Raw genomic sequence first — 18,888 nt, forward strand, 5'->3', positions numbered from 1 at the left:
CACAAATGTGTCTGGCACCATACACAGGACAGTTCCCACTCAGAAAAGAGTGGGGGAGAGGACTTTGCATCCATAGGTTCTGATGGTCTCCTCAGTAGTGGGGGCTCAGCTCATGGGCTGGGAACTCCTCACACCTGGTGTCTGTGCAGCAGCTGGATGGCCTTAAAAAGTGCATTTCTTCATTTCTAGGAGAAGAAATTCGTCAGTATCTCATTGGACCTCAGGGCCCACCAGGACCTCCTGGACCAGGGGGAGATGGCACATCTCTGTCACTGGATTATGATGAGCTGACCAGGCGCTTTATCAGCTACTTGACAAGTAATGGTCTTTATTAGTGTGTGTTTCCTTCTGTTCCTTTGGGACCTCAGCAGAAAGCTCCTGCTGTCAGTCAGTGAAAACATTTCCAGTGTTGACTGTGTAAATCCCTGTGTACAGAGACCTCCTCATAGGGACTGTGAGAGACTTGGAAGAGAGCAAAGGTACCCTGTAGCTAAGATACTACCCAGTCTCTAAGAACTCTCTAAGAACGAGTTCTTGCTTTGTTAAAAATTGAGCTTAGGAACATAATTTCACCCTAGCCATCTTAGAAGTACCATCAACACCTTTAAGTGCCTTTTATAACCCTTTTCTTACTGTCTCTGTGGCCAGGATATATGTGAAAGAGTTGGTCTGTGCCCACTCAGGCAGTTCAGACAATAAACTCTTAGAAGTTTAAAGTTAGTCAAAACAAATTCCATGTCTCTGCTTCATTTTCCCTCTGTAGGGGGTGATATAGTATGTAAGAACTGTTGGACAGAGAGGAGCTGGAGCATCCCCAGCAGTAGTGCTGAAAAGCCTAATCCTGGTGGCTGCATTATCTGCTTAGGAGCACAGCCTGGTCCATGCTCAGTCTCTCTGAACTGCCCTTGGAGACCAGGTCTCACTAGTGGACTGCTCCTGAAATGGAGGGAATTTCCTCTTTGGGTCTGGAAGCAGGAAACTGCAGTTTAAAGGCAGTTTAATGGCTCAGGCAGGACAGCTGCATTTTGTCAGCATGGGCATTGCATTAAAGCAAATCACAAAGTGCAGGGTGTTGCCCCAGAGCTGCAGACACAGGGAGAGCAGCACATGCATCAGCCCCCAGGTCACAGCTGAGCTGTAAGTCTGGGGGTGCCCCTACCATGTCACAGATTCATGAGGTGCAAAGCTTTTGCCAAGAATAGAGGCCTGATCCCTGCTGTCTGCAGGTGTCCTTGTGTTGGGGTTGAAGGGACGAGCTCCAAGTCCAGAACAAGGCTTGATCTGAGATTCTCAGCACAACCTGCTGATGAGAACACTCCGTGCTGCAGGAGTCCCTCCTGCATTGCCTGTCTGCTCAAACTGTTCTGATAACGTGGAGCTGTTTGATTTTGCAGGTTCTGGGATGAGCATTGGACTTCCTGGACCACCTGGGCCTCCAGGGACTCCTGGTATATCCTACAGTGACCTGACAGCATACCTGCGAAGTAAGTGACCTTCTCTGCACCCCTGCTGTGGGTCCCTACAGAGCCCTGAGATGTTTTTTTACAGTCCTAGGCACAGAATTTCCCCTTTTGCCTGTCATGACAAATATGAATAACCTGTATGAATAAACTCTGATGGCCCCTCATCCTTAGCAGCACTGCAGACCTCTGGGCTCTGCCAGCACCTGCACGCACCACAAGGGGCTGCAGCTGGATTACCTTGTGTCTTACAGACTCCGAATTCAGTGGATTGGTCGGGCCCCCTGGTCCTGCAGGACCCCCAGGACCTCCAGGGATCCCCGGAACACCAGGCACCTCTTTGGAGGACGTCTCTGCCTACCTACAAAGTAAAGCACTTGTGTTTCTTACAGAGATTCTGTAAGGGGATTCTGGGGGTGCTGAGGCTGAGATTTAGCTTACAAGGGGTGTGACTGCCCACTGAGAAAAAGATCACTTTAAAGAAAATAAATCTCATCATTGTAATCTGTAAAGGGATGGAAGTTGGAGTTGGAGACTTTCAAGATTCCCAGATGTGCAATTTCCTTGCCTTCTTGCTGATGAAAAATAATTCTTCTCTCTCTCAAGATGTAGGATACTCTTCCCTTTCTGGAGTCCGGGGCCCACCTGGCCCTCCTGGCCCTCCAGGACCACCAGGCTTCTCAGGAACCGGCCTTTTGTCCTATGCTGACATCACCCACAGCGATGAGTTCAGGAGTGAGCTGATCCAGTACCTGAAGAGTAAGGAGACACCATCCATCCTCCCTGCACACATTCCAAGCCATGCTTTGCCCCGTGTAGGCTGCTCCCTGCCACAGCTGAGGCATTCCTGCAGGAACCTTCCCTGAACTGGGGCTGCAAAAACACCTTAAATCTACAGTCAGGTCTGTGCAGGACTGTGCTGCATCCTGCAGGGTTGTCTCCTCTCAGTCCAACTGCCCATCCAAGCTCTGTGTTGTGACACAACAGGGACAGGCACTGGGCACTTAAAATTGGCCTGTGCTGAACAGTGAGTCCCCAGTAAGGACACTGGCAGAGTTTTGCCATGGGAAAAGCATTTTCTTTGGCAAGCACCTGCCCCCAGAGCAATGGATGATGCAGGGGTTGGAAGGCAGCACTGAGGCAGCTGTGAAGCAGTTTTGGTCTGAGCTCATCCTGCCAAGTCATCCAGGGCATTTTTTCAGAATCATGGGGTTCCCCTCACTTTTGGGAGACTGGTCACAGAATGGCTGTTGTGTCGGAGGTGCTGAAACTGGCCTGAGAGGAGTGCACCCTTCTGCAAAGTCAGTGGGCATGTTCCCAAGACTGGGCACACAAACTAACTGTGTGAGAGATGGGAAGGAGGAGGGTGCCACCATAGAGATCGAGACTGAAGTACTTGCCTGAGAAATGGCATTGGATGAGGGTTGGTGGGACACAATTTCACTCAGGGTGTAGCACAGGACCTTTGCCCAGCCCAGTGTCCCTGAAGTTCTGCCCTTGTATTTTGCAGGTGATGAAGTTCGCAGCTACATCTCAGGGCCGCCTGGGCCCCCTGGGCCACGGGGACCACCAGGACCCAAAGGAGACAGTGGCTTCGTGTCTGGGTCTATGTCTTCATCCTACCAAGGGTTACGGACTTCCGAGCGCTCGCATGGAGGATCCCTTGGTGCTGAGGGCTCCCACGGGGGGTCACTGGGCACAGGCAGCTCATATGGCAGCTCCATGAGCAGGATGTCCTCTTACCACGCCTCAGTGGGCAGCGATGGCGGTTACGGTGCCTCCGTGGGTGGTGAGGGGACTTTCGATGGGTTGCTGACAGAGGAGGAATCCCACAGCAGGTCCACAGGTTCGAGCAGATCCTATAGCAACTCCTTCACTGGTTCCCTGGATTACAACGAGCTGGCACTCCGTGTGTCAGAGAGCCTACAGAGTGAGTGAAAAGCCTGCTTGTCCTGACCCTCCCTGTCACAGCCTACGACTCCTAACCCCCTGTGCCTGCTGTCACACCGGTCACTTCCCTCCCCTTCCTGCTGCCTACAGCTCTCCCTTACACCTTCCTGCCTCAACATCCAGACACAGTTCTCCCAGAGCTCCTTTCAAATCACATCTTTAATTCCTCAGGCCAAGGTATTCTCCAGGACCTGATGACTTACACTGCACAGGGACCTGCAGGTCCCCCAGGCCCTCCTGGTCCCCCTGGCATCAGCAAGGTCTTTGCAGCCTATGGCAATGTCACTGCAGACCTCATGGACTTCTTTAGAAGTAAGTGACGTTGACTTGCCATTTCTGGCTCATGCCCATAACATCTCCCCACTCTCTCACAGACCTGGTGATCTTTTCACCTTTGCACATTGCAAAAGTCAAGGTACACCATTGGAGGTGGATGGTCTTTCAAACTCCTTCCCCCCTTGCTGGGGAGGTAGAGTCTTATCATTAGGAAGGACATCAATTTTCCCCACTATTTGTAAGAAACTCATCCCAAACCCTGAAGGCCTCCGTGCTTGCAACCTGTGTGCCCCATTTTAACAGGGCTGGGCTGGCACTTGTCAATTGCTCGCTCTGCTCTCAGATTCACTGCCCTGAGCATGGGCCAGCTCTGGCCCTGGTGACAGCCAGGATGCCCAGAGCAGGTGGCAGAGCAGGGCTGGTGAAATGCCATCACAGCCTATCCCTGGAACTTTGCTGGGACCAAAACCCTTTTTGAAAAACTTTCTCTGTCCATCCCATCCCATCTGAGAGAAATGTCCTGCCAGGGTGACCCACTGCTTCTCTGAGTGAGCACAGTAGTTTGTCCCTTATTCATCCTCTCCTTCATTTCCCTCTCCAGCATATGGTGCCATCCAGGGGCCACCCGGTGAAAAGGGAGAGAGGGGTTATCCTGGACCCAAAGGTAAGGCTTGCCATCCTCTCCCTCTTTAGCCTGGTGAGGAAGCAGCACTATGACCACAGAGGTAGCTGGCACAGCACTGCTCAAGGTCACACCTTCCAACAGAGAAGGTGACGCCTTCAGGATCTCAGCCAAAACACTGTCCTTTGTCTCCCTTACCCTGGTCTGTCCCTGTCCATGAACCACTTGTGCTCAAGGGCAAACTTGGTTTTCTCATCCCTTCAGGTGACCCTGGGCCAATGGGCCCGCCAGGACGACAAGGGCACAGGGGACCAAAAGGAGAGAAGGGAGAGAAAGGTATGAACACCTGCCATCCCCAGGAGAGCAGGGTTTGCCTCTCAGGGAGTGGAGGATTCCCCAGGCACCAGCCCATCACTGGGAATGGCTGGAAAACACTGTTTTGGAGCTTTTGTCTTCCTACATGAACTTTTCAAATAACTCCTTTTTACTTTATTGTCTCCAGGTGAACAAGTGTATGTTGGCAGAAGAAAAAGAAGAAGTGCTGGGGTTTAAGGAAAGAGGCAGCTCAGTTCTGCACAGGGCAGCACTCCCAGCAGCCCTGTAGAGAATTAGCCTGAGTCTTCACTGCCTTAATGCTAAAAAGTCCTCACCACTCAGCTGACCCCTTAGACTTGATAGTTCAGTGTTGCTGCAGAGATCTTACCTGTCTCCTGTACGTGTCCAGCATGGCCCCAGCGTGGGTGTTTGCTCCTGTTACTGATGTTTGGCTCTGTGACCCTGAGCTCCCAGGCTCCTGTCTTTGGGCTGACAAGGGCTTCCTGTCTCACCTAGTCCAGGCTTCTTGCATTACTCCCAGCTATATAAAAACCTGGTTTTTTTTAACAAGTAGCCAACTATCCAGCAAAAAGAAAAAAAAGAAAGCAATCCCAACGCCCCCAGATGCTGTGCTTTGTCAGGGATCAGATGTAGGATCAGCCCACAGGATACAAGACCCTGCAAGATACCCTGGGACTGAGCTTACACCGCACTGGGACTCCCTCTCCACAAACCCTGCCGGCCCTAAGTTGGAGGCAGCAGCACAGCAAGACAGGACATGCACAGGGACCAAACAGAAGCACTTTTAAAAGTAAGTTGTTTACCTTTTTAAAAATATTTTTGTATTTTTTTCTGGTTTTCTAAACATTGGGGAAACATAATTTTAATGTAAACAGCCCAATTAAAGTTTTTAAACCAATCCCTTAACTACTTAGGACCACCTTTCTGTGCTTGCAGGTTGTGTTGTGGGGCAGGGTGAGGCACCTGAGAGGGGTCTGAGGTAAAGTGGTAAAATACAATGGCACAACGTCAAATACTTTTTACACTCAGTTATTTCAAAAATTCTAAACTGTCCCCCTCACTCCAACATCACTTGTATTTCATGCAAGTTTTCCATCAACAAAACAGAGGCCATCTCAGCAAACTGTGATTTTTATTGTATTTACAGCAGAATTATTACAATATTCTACAGAAAGCCATGAAATCAATTACTTTTAGAAACAAGACCAAAAAAAACCCAAACCAAAACTGTTGTATGGCTGCTACTGCAAGTTCACTTCCACGAGCTGTACAGAAACCCTTAGCCAATTACTCATCCATCTCATGATTTTTGGTTGCTTTCTGTAAGGCAAGAGTAACTTGTTTTGCAGTTAACACAAAACATTCAACGAACTGCTGGGAGAACACGAGGCCGGCGCTGCCTCCGTCGCACGTGCTTTGTCACAGGACTGTGACAGAGCTCCCGCTCTGCTTGCTGACAGAACATGGGGGTGACAGCTCAATGTTAGATTTCACTCCGTGTCCCTTTCTACTTTCTGTTCTTTCCACCACTTTAGGACTGATACTGTAAAAGAAGCCTTACCACTTAGTTTGGTAATTGGAAGAGATTTTGGAAAATCAGGGCGACTTTGGGCTCGGCCACTCCCTTCTGCTTTCAGTACAAGGGAAGCAAATGAGCCCTTAGTGAGGAGTCAGGTTAGAGCATGTTTGTATTCAAGGGGTTGTTCTTCTCTGGCATCACTGACTGCCCCAACGCCAGATGTGCAAAGGGGCTACAGAAATGAACACAAGAATTAAGGAGGGAGAGAGGGGGTAGAAAACAACTAAAAGTTCTGTAAAAGAGAAACACTGTGGTTTCCTTTTGTCTTCTCCCCTTTATCTGTTCTCATCTTTTGTAAGACTGAGAAACAACAGGACATCCTGGCCTTGGCTTGCCTGTGAACAAGGAAGGTTAATTCTCTCTGACCTTATTTCAACTGCTGTGAAGATGGCAAAAATAGTCTGAGAATGGGAAATGTGCACGGACACATCAGTGCAAGGAAGTTTCAGAGATCCAGAAGTACAGGTTTTGACATAAAATGACAAGAATGGAAATGTTAACATAGAAGGCAGAGAACTTATCTACACAGTGACTGTCCTAAAACCTTCCTCCCTTCCCTTCCCCAGCAACCAGAGTCACTGTCCTCAAAAACTTGCCCCATTTCCCCAGATGAGCCAAGAAACAGGAGTTCAGTGGAAGGAGCTAGCACTGAGCTTATTTATTTGCACATTTCAGTTTCCAGCAAGATGAGTGTTTGAGGTCCTGGGAGCTGCAGCTGCACAGCAGCTCTGAAAATCAGGCTGCCTTAAAAGTGGACTTAAGTGCCTGAATTTGAAACGCCTTATTCAAATCTTTCCTATACCAAAGCATCTTTGAAATACTTGCAGGACAGATACTGTTTCAACTTCCTGTGTGATTTTGCTGTCACAAAAGACATGGTGTGAGGAAAGAAATTTCACTGCTGCTTTGCTTGGCTGCATCTTAGTTAAGGTGCTACACTTCTTATTTACTAAGAGAAACAATTCAGTAGCATGGAGTTATCATAAAGTCCTCTGGGACAGAAGAATAATTCTTTTAACTGGGTGATTGATTAGATATTGAACACCCATTAATGTAATTTTAAAAGAGTATGAGCTGAAAAGATTATCTGGAAAAAAGGATGCAGCTCAACTGGAATTTAACCTGTATTTTAACAGTGTTTTAACTGATGTGAAGAATCACCACGAGTGAATGTCACCAGTCAGGACAGTAGCCCTGGCACCTCGGAATTGGAATTCAGGTGTCAATTCAAATAAAGGTTTTCCTTCAGAAGGTGTTTATAAATCAGGATCCATCTAAACAATCCTAACAACCTCAAGATCCTATCTTTACATACCATACCCGCTTGTGCATTCAGCAGAGACAGCAGAGCGCTTGGAGGAGGAAAATTTGTTTTATGGGAATCAGAGAGGATCACATGTTCGAGTATTTCTCCCTCACCAAAATAAACAGCAAAGCTCCCTTGGGACTCTGGGAGGCCAAGGCCTGAACCAGGTCATTGCCCCCGGGACTGGTAACCCCTCCTCAGCCAGCCCCACTCAGGAGGGATGTGGAGTCTCCCAAAATCTGGGGCACAGGAGCCCCCAGAGAGCTCCCTGGGCTGCCGGCAGCACTGCATTAGTGGAGGACTGGGGAGCCTGCACACGGCTGAGTTCGGAACTCGGGATGTGAGCAGAGCCAGGGGCTCTGTCCTTACAAGGCCCTTTCCCATAAAAGCTGACTTAGCAGGTGCCCAAATCTGCTTTCAGAGCTCAGGAAGCACATGTGAAGTCTGACCCTGTCAGAGGCCAGGGGCCTGCAGGCAGGTTTTCTGTGAGGATCAGCTGTAAATACAGGAGAACAACCCATACACTCACTGACTGCAATCCAGGCACTTATTGCCTTTGCTCCTTTCCCTGTGGACAGTATTTATGATGTAGTAAAACACAAAGGTGAGAAAATACCGATTTCTGCTCAGCTTTGCAAGAGCACGTGGGGACAATGAGATCTGCCAAACAGTCAGTAAGAAAGCACATTGTTTTGCCTGTGGAAAACACATCTAACTACCCTGGAGATGGAGCTGCTAACATTCATTAAAGGAAGGTGACATGAGACAGTAAAGAGATTGGATTTTGTATCTCACGAGATCTCTTTTGGGCCTACATGAGACTAAATTAATTTGAATTGAATTTTCCAACACTGATATAATACTGTAACACCTCTTTCATGTTCTGCAACACTTAAATCCAATTTTATCAGTCTAAGTGTGTAAGTACCCATGCTAGTTCCTCTTAACACACACAAAACATATTTTCATGCTTGATATCAATTCTCAGCATGGTTCACAAGGCTGCAACTGCTCCACAGTGCTCCCCACCTGAAGAGATGGGCAAGGCTTCCATCACCACATCCGATCTCTCCCTTCATCACACAGCTCAGTTACAGTTATTTGTGCAATTTACAATGAGATCAGATTGCAGGGGCCTGTGTGAAAAGGATCTTCAAATAAAAGATGTAAGAGATTTAGACAGAGGTAAACAGAATGCCAATATACATCAGCAAGTGATCACTGAAACTACCAAAAATGTAAGGAAAAGATTATTAACGTAGTGTAGTGATAGGACAAGGAGCATGGGGTACAAATTGAAAGAGGGGGAATTTAGGATAGATATCAGGAAGAAATTTTGTACTGTGAGGGTGATGAGGCCCTGGAACAGATTGCCCAGAGAGGTTGTGGATGCCCCAACCCTGGAAGTGTTCAAGGCCAGGCTGGCCTTGAGCAACCTGGTCTAGTGGAGGTGGGGGGTTGGGGCTAGATGATCTTTAGGGTCCATTCCAACCCCTAAACATTCTGTGATTTCTCTCTGAGGAAAATCTGCCTGCCCTGCCTGCTCCCTGAGTAAAGCACTGAGCCTACGTCATACGAAATGCAAACAAATTCTGTTAAATAGAAAGGAAGATTATTTAATTTTATCTCAGTAACAGTCAATTTATGAAGGTGGAGCTTAAAAAGCAAAGGATCTTCAAAGACCTTTTTCTCCCTAATGAACAAACAATTCAAAGAACTTTGCATTTAGCAACAGAGAACATTCTAGAGATATGGTGTGTGAATTTACAACAGTACACAATACACATTTATAATAATAAAATGCCAGAAATTAAGGCTAGCTATTAAAGTAATTATGCTATCAAAAAGTTACAAAATTTAAATTAAACATGCATTTTCCAATTAATTTCTGTGCTGTAAATTAAGTGTCTTCATTGAGAAGGTATCGCTTCAACGTCCAAGGATTTCAGTGTCCCAGATTTCGACCACAGCTGATTATAAGTCCCATGTTAATTTATGAGCTCATTGACATGCAGCAACACAGCTCCCCTGAAATGAACGTCGCCAATGGTCACGGCCGCACGTTCAGCGCAAGAGAGCAAAACAAAACGGTCGCAGTTGGTGCCCGAAGAGACCTGAGAAAGTCAGGCCTCAAACAACAGAAAGCAAACGCTATTTTACAAACAGAACTCCAGCATACCCAAGTACAGCCCTTAACACTGTGTCTGGATATGACTCAACCTCCAACCCCCAAAAGGAGTGCAGCAATAATTGACCTAACGCAGCTGTATTTCCCTACCCGCTACATGAGAAACGTTTCAGATTTTCCACTGCAGATCAGTCAGGTAAATAACTTATTGTACATCTATGAACTTGAAAAATAAAACCTGCTTATGTTAGTAGGTGGCAACACAAAAGCAAAACACCCAGCTTCATAAAGGAGTTTGTCTATATATTTAACTTAAATCTTTCCACAAAATAAAATGACTAAAAAAAAAAAAAAAAATTGAATCTAACACTTCTAATGAAATCAGACTTTAGCCATGATTATTTATAAATATGACCATCTGCCTCCACTTTTCCAATGGAGTTTAAATGAACAGGCTTTGGTAAGAACAGAACAATGGCTCTACCCATTCCAGGTACAGTTTGAGAAACCACGTGCATTTTGCACCCTGCTTTCTAAAAAATACATTCTACAGTTTTTCAATTTGTAGAACTAACCACCTGTAATAGCAAAGGAAAATAACAAACTGTGCATTTTAAAGTTAGCATTTCTTTCACCTTTACATATTTTAGTGCAAAATATTTTAGGGTGAGGATTTACAACCAAAATGGCAGTAGCAGCAAGAAATCTTGTTTTGTACAGTAACAACAACGCTAAGGAGTTTTGTTTTTTTTAAGTGACAAAACAGTATCCTGTTACCAGGATCAGCATATCTAAGTGTTTCAGGCACTGTATTAATTAAACTAGCACCCCATTTCATTATGGAACTAATGGACAAAACGTGTCATGGAGATCAGCTCAGTTTAATTTATGCCAGAGGTTTCTTTTGAAAGAAATTACATTTTGCTTTTGCCAAACGTGTTTAAACAGAAGGGTTTGTTTCTCTGATTACTGGCATGTTCTTAGCAATTAGTTTCAGTCCTTGCCATGAAGACACTGCTCAACATTATGAAACTTTAAACCTCTCATGGCATTTTCAATTGGGGAATTCTCTCGTGGAGAGATCTGATGCTTAAAAACACAATAGCAGAACTAATATTACCTGGTTTAAATGTTCACATGAGAAACCATTTTTTTTTGTGATGAGGAAGAGCACAACTAATATTTCAGGCTTAAAGTCAAAACCGTTGGTAACACACTTTTAGAGACCGAGATAAAACGCCCACTTAGTCTTGAAACATCTGAAGGACGTAACATTACCATTGTACACCAACACTGGGTTCGTTTCTTCCGCTCAGAGAAGTGAAGGAACTGATGTGACACTGATTGTCTCCACTGAAAACAAACGCGCGGGGTCCTCCGATGTAAGCACGCCACAGGTCAGTCAGGTTAGATGGGTAGGGATGGAGAATTCCAGACAGGATAAAACCTACAGCAGTTCCCAGAGTTACGAGCCAGTAGAGTGAAGGCTGGGGATTGGATAGAATTTGGAAATCCGGCTTTGTGTTGAAGGATTAAGGCATTCGGATTCTCCAGTCATTTTAAAGAAAACTTCCTGTTCCTGCAGTTTTCTGGCAAATTCTTCTTCCAGCGTCTAAAACCAAAATCAGATTGTCACAGAATTAACAAGGCAAAGTACAAGAAACCCATTATTGTGGTGATATATCGGCTGATATAACGCTGTAACTTCATACAGAGCATCAAAAAAAGTCACCCAGCAAACATGAAACTGCAAGACAGCCAAGACACCACAAGCCAAGAACATCATCTGCCTGCAGGACACCCTCTGAACTGTTTGAAAATCTAGCACTTTCCATTTTAAATTAAAATACAGACCCCAAAACCAACCTCCACCACCCTCTATCTGTTATTTAGCACTCAATATTTGGAGTAACCCACTGGCTTCTGAAAGAAATCTGGGTTTAGGAATGCATCTCCAGCTAAGTTTTCCATGCAAACACACACACACACGTGCTGCAGGAGGGAGCTGGTAACACACAGACTGTTTTGTTGCACCTGCCCTTTGCTCAGCTTTTGCATTTTTTAATGTCTTTTATTATTCAGTGAACTATACCAGCTTTGTACAGCAGCTTGATTCTCCTCTGCAATGCTTTTGTACTGTCTGTATTTGCTTGATCAAGCCTTTGATTATTTCCCGATTCGAGAACTGCTCCAATTTACCTTCTTTCTCGGTCTCAGTTTCTCTCTCCATTCCTTCAGTTCTTGGCTGTGCTCTTCATCCAGCTCCTTTAGTTTCTGAGTCTCATGCTCAACCAGTAGATGGCATTTTTCATTCTTAAAACAAGATACAGATAATCCTTATGTAAAACTAATTCAGATTAGGCAACTCAACATTTGTACAGTGACATATGTTGTCCTAATTCTTTTTAATTAGCTTATTCTGTGTAAATAGTGACGTGAATAATTACAAGATAAAAGTATGTTACGAGGTTGCATTTTGAAAAGCTGATCTTTCCATCGGAGCCAATTGAGATAAGAAACACTCATAAATCCAAACACTGCTGAGTGTCATTAAGGCAGCAGCTGAGAGTGTTACTCAAAACTGTGTTTCACTGCTTAATAATGCTTTTCAAGGTCAGACAGCATTTCTGCTTTGCTTTCTAAAGACAGTCTGTACAATTTATTAAAATCAATTACATTAAAGATGAAGCTGTTTTTTTGGAAATATTTCAACTCTTGGTGCCAAGAGCTGAGACGAACAAACAGGGTTTAGGAATGAGGAGAAATGTGGTTGCAGAAGCAGCCTAGGAAAAGGATAATCAAACCACTCCTCAGCTCCACATTTCTCTCCGTGAGGTACCCAGGCAACTGCCTCCCTTTCAGAGGACTTTTGAAGTGTAGTAAGAAAAACATTTAAGTATTTAGGTACATCAAATCTTTGCTTTTTTTTAAAAGCAGTTGGCAATGGTCATGTTTCTGGAGTCCCAGTCCCAAATGGGTCTGATGCAGAGCACAGAACCACAGCAACAGAAAAGACAAGCACTTGTCTAGACCTGAGTGCAGCAAGGGGTCAGTTTTCCTTGTGAAGCTCAGAGCAGCCCTAATCTGCTCAGTTTTACTTGAGCTGAAACTCTCACAAGACTCCCACGGTACTTGGGGATTTACTGAGGCATATTAGTGGCACAGCCAGTGGCACAGCCAGGGACTGTTTCTGCAGCATGTAAGAAAGGGAACTGAGCAGAACAAGCTTCATTGGTTGTTGCATGATTTCTCTAAGCAAAGGTTATCAGCAGGTGATCATTTAATGCTTCAAAACTGCCTTGTGTCCCTGAAATAGGGAAAAGCTGATTTAATGGAAAAGGAGATCTGGCCTCTGGTATACAGCAGAAACTTTTACTAAATGCATACCAAAAGGGACAGAACAGAGTTCCTTATGGCAAGAAAAGAATTCCTTTTAAGTACATTCCAGAAGCTCATGTACAAGTGGCAGCACTTTGTAAAAACCTCCTCACTCACGCATTGCTGCAAACATCTTGTTGGTAATGCCTGGTGCTGCCCACCTCTGTTCTGATTAATGACATTTCAGTAAAACCACGTTACAGGAAATGTTGCCTACAGAAAATAGCCCTGGGAACTTGACAGATATTCCAGAAGTGATCATCTGTTTCTGGTTCGTGCTTTTCTTGCATTTAAAATGATTTCTCATTAACTGACGGAAGCACGTGAATGTGGTTAAGCAGTGAGCTGCAGGCCTCCGAAAGCAAAGCTGAAACTCTAAACTCATCAGTAAAAATGAAGGAAAAGATGTTTCTGCTTTGCCTTCATCCATTATGAACCCCAGTCTTCCCACTGAATGGTCATTTACTATCATCTATTTTTAACCTGTAACTGATGCAGTTCCCTGATGTTTGCTTCACACTGCAGCTGAAGGTCCCGCATTTGGTTTTCGTGTTTCTGATGCTGAGCCAGTCTCTCATTCTTCTGCCTCTTTTCTTCTTGAACAGCAAACTAAAATTAAAAAGATTATTTATATTGTGCCTCTGAATACAACAGTTTACATGAGCCAAAGAACTGCATGTAACAGAATGAACACATACTGAGAAGAATGGTTTCAGAAGATTTAAGCAATAATTTTCTCTACTCTTTCTTTTTTAAAATCTTTACAAAGGGAGTGCCCTCACAGTTTTAATTCCCTTTCTCTGTCTGCACTATGATTTTTCCTTAAAGCACAGCACATTTCACCACCAGACTCCTCCAATTATCTCCCTCTGAAGGTAAGTGACAGCAGTGTTGCTGCAGGCGTCGGTCAAGGTTGGTGTTATACAGCTACAGGACACCTTATTTTCCAGGTTTTTCCTCCTTCCAGTGCTCACCATATGACACCATGACTTGGGACTTCAGTGCATCTGTAGAACGCAAACCTCTCAACATCTTCACAGCATTCCCTTTTAAAGAATGAGTGAATACCTACAGTTTTAGCTCATAAACTCACAAAAATCAAGCATCCTCAAAAATATTTCACAGAATCACAGAATGGCTGAGGTTGGAAGAGACCTGCAAAGATCAACCTCCCTACTCAAAGCAGGGTTGACAGAAATAGGCTGCACAGCTCTGTATCCAGTTGGGTTCTGGGCATATCTGCAACCTCTCTGGGCAACCTGTTCCAATGTCTGACCACCCACACACTAAGAAGTGTCTTATGTTCAAGTTGGATTTTCTGTATTTCAGTTGTGCCTGCTGCCTCTCACACTGTCACTGGGCACCCTGGGAAGAGTCAGGCTCCCCCTTCTTTGGGTACTTATACACATGGATAAGACCATCCTGAGCCCACTCTCCTCCAGGCTGAGGCATCCCAGGCATTCCAGCTGGCTCCTCGTGTAACAAGACCCACAAGTCCCTGGGTCAGATTCAAGGCCCTTTGCAGGACTTGCTCCAATAAATTCATGTCTGTGTTGTTTTGGGAAGCCCAGAACTGGACCCAGTGCCCCAGTAGAGTCTCACCAGTACAGCAGGGAAAGATGATTTCCTCTGACCTCATCCAGTGCATCAGCTCAGCTTGGTACCATCTGTGAACCTGTGAGAGTGCACTCTATCCCATTCTCACATTTGGCATTTACACTCTTAAAACTAAATATAAATTTAATAATTACCTGCTTAATTTTTTCACGATCTTGGTCTGGAGAGGCTAACGAATTGATTCTTAAACTTTTCTTAAACATCGCCATGCGAGTCTTTGCTTCACTTCGCTGGATTTTGGGCAGTCTGGCTCTTTCCTGAGTTTGCTTGTTCTTTAACTCCTCAATAAGGCGCTGATTGTATCTCTGCATTTGTTCTGTTTCCTGCAATGTTAACCACGTGGAAATGGTACAGAGTAACATCAGTGTTATGTCATTGTATCTCATTTCCTCAATAGGCACCCCTGTGATTCAGGGCCTCCCAACAGAGACCAAGCCCAGCCCCAGCAGCACCAGCGGGTAGGAGGGGCTTCTTCCACAGAACTCTGGATCATGCCCAGCCCTGCTAAGATTCTCCAATTAATGTGAATACACATATATTTTACCACTGGTTGCTCAACTCCTGAACTGCCTTTTAAAAAGTCTGTTGTTCAAAGGGAGAAACTTCTGTGCAAGTGAGCTCTGGGGCTGCAGCTGTGAAGGGGCAGTTTGCTGCAAAAGCTTTGAAAACAACAGCCAGTATGAGATGAACCAGAGCGGACAGGAATAGGCCTTCAGTGGAGGCTGCTCATGTTCTGATCACTGAGGAGATCCTCTAACACCTCCAAATTGGTTTACGTTTTCGAAAATTGAACTATTTTCTTTAGTGTAGTCTATAAAAAACCAAATGCCTCGGAGAAAATAAGGATTTCACAGGATTTAGCTATAAAGAGACAGTTGTCAGCTACTTGCCCAAAAGCTAATCCAGTTTATTCTGCTCATTTAATTCCATGATGATTTACTTCTGAGTAGATTTATTTAAACACAAGTCAAAACTGATCTGGTATCCAAGCAGAAGTCAGTATTTTTAATAGAAACAGGTTGATATTGTGATTAGTTGGGGTTTTTTTAAGAATCAAAAGAGAGAAATATTACTACTGATACTTTTGCATACTACTAAGGTATTCGAATATGATGATTAAGATTTTTTAGTTTCAACAGCTTCAAAACACTTGTGCGGGTCTTGCCTGTGCAAATAAACAACTACCAGAAGAGATCATAAGACTACTGATAAAAAAAAATGGACATTATAATACACAAGAGAATGTGTCAAAATCAACACTAACCTTTTCGTGCCTCTTGAGCAGCTGGTGTCTCTGCATGAAGTACTGATCTTTGAGCTGCTGTTTGAGGAGCTGGTGTTTCTCTTGCAGATGCCGCTCCTCCAGCTCCCAGATTGCAGCTTCCCGAGCTGGCAAAAGAGAGGAAGCTGGTTCAGAAAGTGCAACAACCACACAGTGGTTCCCAATCTACCTGCTCGTTTATGTTTCGAAGTAGCCTACAAGTGCATTTTGAAAACAATGTTATTCCACAGAAAATGCTTTTATTAGCATTGTAAATCAGTCATGAAGGTCTTCTTAGAGTGAAGACAGAATATTGTTTTATGAAAACACAAGGGCCTGTTTTTAAAGAGAGCCTGATGCTGGATACCTCTCATGAGCTGCTGTTTGTTGTTGAGGCAATCTCGTTCAATAGTGGCCAGTTCTGTCTTCTGCTGCTGAATAATTTTCTTCAGAGATGCATCCAGTTCTTGTTGCTGCTTCTGCACAAACTCCTGCTCCTGGTAAAAACCAATAAAAGTAAATTAAATTTTGTTCTTCTAACCACATTACATTTTAATGAAACTCCCAGTTCTCTCAGTATTAGCTATATATGAAAACAAATGCATCTATGAAACTTTGAGCTAGCATGCCTTGACTATTAAATTATCCATCTTGTGTATTTTTTATGTACAGAGTAGGTAAGAGGATATTTAATATTTAAATAATACCTTCAGAAGTAAGACCCAAGGCAACAAACCAGCCAGCAATCTGCAATTCATTCCATCTCTTGTCTCTCCTCAGAACAAGCTGCAGGTTCAGAGCTAGTAAACACAAGTGCTCGGTATAAAGTTGATCTCATTCTATCAAGGGTTAATTATTCATGTAGGTAAGACAATAAAAGTATGCATGGTTATTTTGCTTTGGGTGATTAGTCAAAGCCTATTTATTCACATAGATGGGTTTCAGATTTGTGTGGTTTATCTTGTCCTGAAGGCAGAAGTACTGAGGCAGGGAGTTCTGCAGGTCCACTGTGCAGACACTCCATGGTTCTGCAGGGCTGTAACCCTGCACACCTGAGCTGAGCTGGTTCCTTGCAAAGTGATTTACCACCTGCCTGATGCAGTCCCCATGTCACCTCCATCTTCCCTTTATCCAGGTGTATCACTGTTGCATCCCTTATGAAAAGCAGGCAGCAGAAGGAATCCCCTCCCATCCCCTCCCCAAACAACCTCACTGTTGCCTTTCTTCTTGCAACTATTGCAAACCACAGCCACAAGCACCAGAGCATGCACACACACCCCCCGTAAGAACGAGGAGTTAAATCAGAAGCTTCTATCAAACCATATCAAGGTCAAAAGAAGGACAATTCAGTGTCCTGTCAGAGCCAAGGGGAGCTGCTGAAAGCACCCGCTGCTCTGCATAACAAAGCAACACTAAAGATGGTCTGTTGGAAGGGAGATGGAAAACTGGGCTGCAGCTGATCATTGGAAAGGTGTCCTGAGCTATTCTTATTTTTTTTTTACAGAACCTGTGGTACTTGCTAAAAAGAGTTGTCAGGTGGAATTAAATGTTCATTTAAAGTACTTTTTATCATGACCAGAAGAATCCTGGTTTTCATCTTCATGGAAAGTTATTAATAGATGAGGCTTTCATCTCTCTCAATGGACAGCAGAGTTACACTGAGAAAGGTAACACAAAACCAGCGGTGAAGTAAGTTGACAGTGACAGACCTGGGGGTACAAAAAGAACTGGGAGGTGATGTCTGTAAATTAAGTCAGACATACTAATCAAATATATGAAATGATGAAAAATACTGTTGTTTCCCTTTCTAGATTAAAAGGATAAGAAGACTACAAGTTTATTTTTCTGAGAGTGCAAACACATAATTAACACAGTGTTTAATTTGCTGGGAGTTTTTTGATTTGAAGGGAGAAGGGGAAAGCTGTTCTGGTGTGGTCATGGTCAAAAAGTGATTAGGCTTGAGCTTTACACAATCATTTAAATATCATTGCTCTTCTCTCTCAATCTTAGGAAGTTCTGTACCTGCTAGCACTATAACATAAACCAGGCAATCTCAGGAAACACTCTGGCCTTTCCACATCCCACATCTACCCAAGTACCACACAAAATAAAGGTCACCGAGTTTACCAAAGAACTTGTACGTTGTTTCAAAGGCAGACAGAGCAAGACAGCTCACCTATTTCAAGCTACCACTTGGTTTTGCCCAATAAGTATCTTAAAATAAACTCAGATATCTTTAAAATACATAGTTTCACTGCACACACAGCATACAAGTCACACAATGTTTCTCACATGTGCTGAACAAATAATAAACACCAGAGAACAGTATTATATTGCATGTGTGAAACCTCAGTGTCTTGCCCAGACTAAGTAACTAATGTAATTTTGACCTTTTGACTATGAAAAGTGCATCATTACAAATTTGATCAGCACATATGATCAGAAGGAGAGGAGAAGACACGCATCTGGAAAGTTAGGAAAATAAAACTTTGGTTGTTTTGCATTTTAAGACTTACATCCTGCATCTGTGCGTTGAAAAGCGTACATGAAGACAACTGAAAAGACTGAATCATAACCTGAGCAACGCCCTGTGGGACACAATGTACTTCCTATGTCATGATATAATGACATATACTTTTATTCTTAAAAAAAGGATGATACCTGCTGTGTGTTAGTAATAAGCATTTAAAATGTCAAGGCTCATCACAGAAGTAGATGCTGACAATATTCTAAAATTAAACATCTGCACCTTGTCTAGTACTTATCATTCCAAGTAAGGATATCTCACATTTTAAATTTTCTCTTTCACCTCTCTTCAACAAAGAGAAACCAGCAAACAAAATAAAACAAGTTGCTACAAACACTATGAAAAACTAGAGATTTGTTTCCTTAAAAAGTTCAGAGACAGGTATCTTTGGTATGAGGAGAGCACTGCAATTCCATCCCATTCTATCCTGGGAAATCCCCTCTTAAAC

At 44.0% G+C, this 18,888-nt stretch overlaps 2 protein-coding genes across 4 annotated transcripts in view; one reads left to right on the top strand and one right to left on the bottom strand.

The window, feature by feature from the left end:
* The window catches only part of COL17A1 (collagen type XVII alpha 1 chain), a 40,444-nt gene extending 35,026 nt beyond the window's left edge, over positions 1-5,418 (top strand). For both annotated transcript variants that reach the window (XM_050338607.1, XM_050338598.1), the window contains exons 49-57: positions 190-318; positions 1,395-1,484; positions 1,715-1,828; positions 2,067-2,219; positions 2,971-3,390; positions 3,582-3,722; positions 4,288-4,350; positions 4,573-4,644; positions 4,811-5,418. In XM_050338607.1, coding sequence (XP_050194564.1) covers positions 190-318; positions 1,395-1,484; positions 1,715-1,828; positions 2,067-2,219; positions 2,971-3,390; positions 3,582-3,722; positions 4,288-4,350; positions 4,573-4,644; positions 4,811-4,860 — 1,232 coding nt within the window. In that variant the 3' untranslated portion in view covers positions 4,861-5,418. The remainder of the gene's footprint in view (positions 1-189; positions 319-1,394; positions 1,485-1,714; positions 1,829-2,066; positions 2,220-2,970; positions 3,391-3,581; positions 3,723-4,287; positions 4,351-4,572; positions 4,645-4,810) is intronic.
* Positions 5,419-5,759: 341 nt separating this feature from the next.
* Positions 5,760-18,888, bottom strand: part of SLK (STE20 like kinase) — a 50,915-nt gene continuing 37,786 nt past the window's right edge. For both annotated transcript variants that reach the window (XM_050337764.1, XM_050337755.1), the window contains exons 13-18: positions 16,281-16,410; positions 15,917-16,041; positions 14,787-14,975; positions 13,519-13,644; positions 11,857-11,970; positions 5,760-11,269 (exon numbers count right to left, since the gene is read on the bottom strand). In XM_050337764.1, coding sequence (XP_050193721.1) covers positions 11,123-11,269; positions 11,857-11,970; positions 13,519-13,644; positions 14,787-14,975; positions 15,917-16,041; positions 16,281-16,410 — 831 coding nt within the window. In that variant the 3' untranslated portion in view covers positions 5,760-11,122. The remainder of the gene's footprint in view (positions 11,270-11,856; positions 11,971-13,518; positions 13,645-14,786; positions 14,976-15,916; positions 16,042-16,280; positions 16,411-18,888) is intronic.

This window comes from Myiozetetes cayanensis, unplaced genomic scaffold (genome assembly GCF_022539395.1).
Source record: "Myiozetetes cayanensis isolate MyiCay16 unplaced genomic scaffold, myiCay2020 scf10, whole genome shotgun sequence".
NCBI classification, from domain to species: Eukaryota; Metazoa; Chordata; class Aves; order Passeriformes; family Tyrannidae; genus Myiozetetes; species Myiozetetes cayanensis.